At 37.1% G+C, this 5,259-nt stretch overlaps 1 protein-coding gene across 1 annotated transcript; it reads right to left on the bottom strand.

Moving 5' to 3' along the window:
• Positions 1–296: 296 nt before the first annotated feature.
• LOC111806767 (ATP synthase subunit O, mitochondrial-like) lies at positions 297–5,001 on the bottom strand. Its single transcript, XM_023692213.1, has 6 exons — positions 4,778–5,001; positions 2,351–2,401; positions 1,931–2,174; positions 1,702–1,814; positions 824–910; positions 297–738 (listed from the first exon to the last, which is right to left on the bottom strand). The coding sequence occupies exons 1-6, from the start codon at positions 4,901–4,903 to the stop codon at positions 610–612; spliced, it is 750 nt and encodes a 249-aa protein (XP_023547981.1). The 5' UTR covers positions 4,904–5,001; the 3' UTR covers positions 297–609.
• Positions 5,002–5,259: the final 258 nt, after the last annotated feature.

Below are 5,259 nucleotides of genomic sequence, written 5' to 3'. Positions count from 1 at the left end.
TTTCATAGACTAAAATGTAAGCTTGAAAACTTATTGTGAGATCCCACGTCGATTGGTGTGGAATATGAAACACCTTTTATAACGGCGTGGAAACCTCTCCCTAGTATACGCGTTTTAAAAGCTTGAAAGGAAAGGAAAAACCCAAAAAGGACAATATCAGACCTACACTCATGCACCAACATGCTACCAAACTCAAATTCGATGAATTCAGCTTCACTGCCAGAACTCATCAATGATAATGTGAGGGGGGAGCAAACAAGATTAAAAGGTAATTGGAAAAAATAAAGAGTCGACGCTTATCCATAATTCAAATCTTCAAATATGACTGCACGACTTACATCAAATGTAAAAATATATATTATATCCCTCTCTTGAAAGTAATCCAAACTTCCCATAACTGTCCCACATGGATATATAGTTATGAAGAAAAATCAACTTCTTATTTGCTTAAGTAGGGGGCAGGGCATTGCTGCCCCTCATGTAAGATGAAAATCAGGCAAAAAAACGGAAAGAAAATACCAAAGTTCTCTTTCATGGATGAAAAATGGTAGCAGCAGCTGTAGGCAGGCAGGAAGAGATGGTGTCCCCAGAAGATAAAAATCACTCTTTTCAGAGGTTGTCGAGGTTCACAGGTTCTCGCAAGAACCTCTCCATCTGTCGTGCTCTGGTCTTAATGGACATGTCGAACAGTTTTTCGCTAAATTCTACGACTAGCCCGCCGAGAATACTTGGATCAATCTGGAATGTACAAAGATTAGATGTGCCTGATAAAAGGGTTGGCAGTTAACACAGACAAAAGAGGGAGGCCCTGTGATTTAAATACCTTCTGTTCAAGCTTGACCTTTTTCCCCTCTCCGATAATATCCTGCAGGGTCTCTTTCAGTTCTTTCTCTTCTTCAGCAGGGAGGGGCTGTGGCAGAATGAAAAACTCAAACCAGATTATTATCATATAATACAAAACAGAAGGATTATTTTATATATATATAAAAAAAAGGAGGGTTTCAAGTAGTAATTCCAGACTTCCAGTGGTTGATAGGGGGAAAAAATCCAAATGTGTAGTTATAACGCTATTTGTTTATCATCATCCTAATATGTCTTCAAATTCCAAGTTGGGTTTCATGAGCTAAATCACTTGGACAAACTAAACTACATTTTGCATCTTTTAACATTAACTAGCTTTTTTAGCTTTCTATTACAAGATCTAAAAAAGTATAACCTAATATATTCTATCTCCCAAGTAATACCCGCCAAGTCCCACATTTATGCATATTAACTTATTCTAAAATGTTGAATCGAGTTGATATGAAACCATGCAATAGCAACAAATAGCTGGATGTACAGCAAAAGAATTGAACGCTAAAGGTATATGTTCCCCAGTAAAGAAGCAAAAAATAACTGAATTAATTGCAAACCGAAAAATGATATATTATGGTTAGTAAATGTAACAGCCCAAGCCCACCGCTAGCAGATATTGTCCTCTTTGGGCTTCCCCTTAAGGTTTTTAAAACACGTCTGATAGAGAGAGGTTTCCACACCCTTATAAAGAATACTTCATTCTCCTCTCCATCTGATGTAGGATCTCACAATAAATGATTGCCCTATGCAGCCGGGAGGGGCGAGAGGAGAAAGAGCAAAGAAAGCATATGCCATATCATAATTTATAACTATGGTAGATTATGAATTTCATTATCGGGAACTTACAATAACTGTAGTCACAATGGCCTTCACCTCTCCTCTATGAGCCATTGTCAACTCCTGAAACTTATTTGCAATGCTGTCTATGTATTTCAGCCTTCCATATTCAGCCAGTACAACTGGATACAAGTGTGATTACAAAAAGGTGTAATAAATTGCTTGCTTAGCCATAGGCTTTTTCTTCAATTATAGAAAGAAAGCATCAAGATTCAAAGGAAATAAGTAGTAGTAGTACCCAAAAAGTTTTTTGTAACTTCTGAAAATTTAGCAGCTGTGCAAATATCAGTCATAGCCTTGACCCTAGTATCTGCAGGGACAGAGGGATCTCTTATGAACTGAGAAAAGGTGGCACTTCTCTGTGAAGCCTCAACAAGGTCAAAAAGCTCTGTCTCAACCTTATCCAAGGAATTAGCTTTTACTGCTGCAATGTACAAAGCAGAGGCATAGTTTCCAGACCCCCCAAACAAAGCCAGAGGAACCTACAATACCGGAAATAGAAGAAATGAAATTAACCAATTTACATGTCAATATATCAGAAAAACATATAATAGTCACATGCATAATTTGCATTTCAGTAAACCAGAACTGAAGAGGATTAATACATAAAACCAGTGAAACTTTTTAAGTCTTATTAAAGGCCAGTCAGTTCCATTACCTTAACTTTGACCTCACTTTTATTGGAAGCAGTTGCATAGTTCCTCGAGACCTGCATTTGGAGGAAAACAAACATTCACCATCAATTCAATGAGGGGTTAAAGTTGATTTAATAATTTAAAGCTGAGAGATAAGTGGTCACAATATGATGATCGATTATAAACAACTATAAACACACAAACAAACAGAAACTTGACATCCATGAGGATTGAAGCAGACTATAATTTTTGTCAACCAAACTGAAACTTTCAAGACAAAGACGCTGGAGGCCAAACAGAATATGACTCATGATGGGGATGCATATGAGAACTTGGAATTTCTTCCCGTGGCAAGCAGGAGTTTAACAATCAACTTCCAAAAACAATTAGTTTACTGGGATAATATGGGAGACATGGAAAAAAAGAGATAGGTAGATTCTTCAGAAGGTAACAGGAGCTTTTACCGCTCTTATTTGGGATTGGCTCTCAGATGAATCCAAGAACCAACTCACTTAGGATTGTTGATAGAAAGAGTTTGTGCTAAACTGAGTGGAGGAGTTTCCATTTATCCACATATGGAGGATTGACTTTCGCTCTTCTAGTTCAATCAAACCTCCCACCTTATTCCTTTTCCCTCTTTGAAATTCCAGCAAAGCATGGTAAAAGGTTAGCCATGAATAAGGAAGTCACTTGATTAGCTGAAAATGGTGTCAATCTCATCAAGTTTCGCCAACCTTGGTCTTGAAATTGAAAGTGTAAATATCATAAATCAAAGTGGTCATAATGCTCATGAAAAGATACACTATTGAAGGAATTGTTAGTAGAAGAAAGGAAATTGACAACCAATCAAGGATAGTCTACTAAATCTTATTCCACTAAAACTACTACTGTCCCAAGGCCACCATTTTGGTAGGTCAAATGACTCAGCAGCTACCATTTGAGTGAGACTATTCCTAATGTCGAAGGAAAGTGGAGAGAGAATATTTGGAACAAGAACCATTAAGATCAAGTGTAATGAAGTCTCAGAGAACTTGATCAGAGAGAGAAATGATCAATATCAAATTGTTCCTGCCTACCAATCATTGTTTTGAAAAACTATTGAAGTTTACGCCTTGAGGCAAGCCTCTAAATTTTAACCTCGAGACTTATGCCTTCATTGAACCATAAGAGGCTCATGCCTGGGTGAAAACACACTAAAGCCTAAAATCTATGCACATTGTCTAATGATTAAAACAATCATGTTGATATGTCTCTCATTCTTCAAAAAAAAAAAAGGTTCAAGTTGTGGAAATTTGAACTCTTAGTACTTTTACTACTGTTACTTCATAAACATTGAAGACAAATTTATAGTAAAAGTCAATCCTATAAATAACAATAGTAGTGATGTTACAGATATCCCTTTAAAAAATTTGTTCAAGTGGCAATTGACTGGGAGATGAAATTATATATACTTCTGTAAAACTATTATATTTAGCAATGCTTGGTTGTACCAATTTTAGGATTTGTAACTAAATTTGAGGGTTATGCCTCATATCACCTCACCTCTTCAAGAGTAAAAGCCTCAAGGCCACCTTCAGCCTTTCAAAATATTACTATCAATAGTGCTTTCCCACGATGGTTCTGACGTCTAAGGTGAACAACTTTCTTATAGGTTAAATTTGGAGAGAAGATCCAAAAAGCACCAACTTTCCCTTTGGACACTGACTTGTAGAAGTCTAAGTATGCAAAGGAGAAAACTCTTCCTTCTCTAGTTATTTTGCCCCATATTTGTGTGAACTTCTAAACAAAAATGAAGAAACAATTGACCACTTGCTTTGTCCTCTTTCAAAAGTTTGGTTTAACATGGTTCACCCAGTAAGATACCAGAGTTTGGATTCGATGAATCCTTTGTTCGTAGCAGAGTATTTAGGACAAATGTTATAAGGTTCCTCTTCTGCGCTACTTGAATCCAAACTCCAAAGGAATGATGAGATTCTCCATAACAAATATAAGGACTTGCATAATTTTTGGAAATCGTTCTTTACCAGGAGGAGGTTATGCCATATCTCCATGGTCTTTCCAAACGATGCCTTCCTTTTCGATGAAAATCTCAAAAAAAAAAAAAAAAAAAGGAAATCCAATCGTCTTTTATCTTTTCAATCTTGTATTCAAATGTCAAATCATATCCTTAACGCCGATCGGGGATTCACAAAATCATAATCGATGAGAAAAAAAAAAGAAACAGAATCAAAACTAATAGCATCATTCAGACCCGCTAATCATTCCTCATTCTACATCATTGACGATTCGACGCCACTACAGCCCATCACCAACTCTCGTCCCGGCATTTTCCCGCAAAATCAAACTGACATTAGAGAAATCAAAGCACATATGCAGGAAAGCGCAGTAGGAAAACAAGGAATCGAGATGCTAAAAACAGAAAACAAAAACGAGAAATCATTGATTATAACCTCGAAGTTGGCAGTCGTGGGGCAAAGTAGGGCTCTTTGAAGAGCAGGTCTCTGAGTCCGTGATTCCGATTTCAGAATCTGATTGAATACAGGGATGATCGATCTGATACGCCCAGCCATAGCCATTTCACGAAAAGGAAAAGTAAACCCTAATTTCCCAATTGACGAAGGACTGAAGCGAAAAGCCAAGGTGACGACACAATACTGAAGGGAACAAATTTTCGCAAATTGAATACTCGAGGATGAGCTGGTGGGAGAAAAGGCACGTGCCTTGCACATGATTTTGGTGGTCCAGAAAAACAATGCTTGTTTGACACGTAGGACATTGCATCCATTAAACAATCGCCATGTGGCAAAGTCAACTTCCACATATTTTATTTGCCAAAACGTAACTATTACTTGGACCAAAATTTTGAAAATAATAAAATATAACACTTTTGCGATCATTTAGAAATTGTGTTTGGCCAAGGGTAGTATGGTCA

The sequence above is a fragment of the Cucurbita pepo genome, chromosome LG12, assembly GCF_002806865.2.
Source record: "Cucurbita pepo subsp. pepo cultivar mu-cu-16 chromosome LG12, ASM280686v2, whole genome shotgun sequence".
In the NCBI taxonomy this organism is placed as follows: Eukaryota; Viridiplantae; Streptophyta; class Magnoliopsida; order Cucurbitales; family Cucurbitaceae; genus Cucurbita; species Cucurbita pepo.
The sequence above is the reverse complement of the archived record's forward strand: the minus strand, read 5'-3'. Positions and strand labels throughout refer to the sequence as shown.

What these genes read in the sequence shown, in the direction of transcription:
- LOC111806767 (XM_023692213.1), bottom strand. Translation starts at nt 4,903, where the DNA reads ATGGCTATGGCTGGGCGTATCAGATCGATCATCCCTGTATTCAATCAG. An exon ending in CCACGACTGCCAACTTCGAG is followed by an intron (nt 2,402 to 4,777) that starts GTTATAATCAAT and finishes CTCCAAATGCAG; the next exon opens with GTCTCGAGGAACTATGCAAC. An exon ending in AGGTCAAGCTTGAACAGAAG is followed by an intron (nt 739 to 823) that starts GTATTTAAATCA and finishes TGTACATTCCAG; the next exon opens with ATTGATCCAAGTATTCTCGG.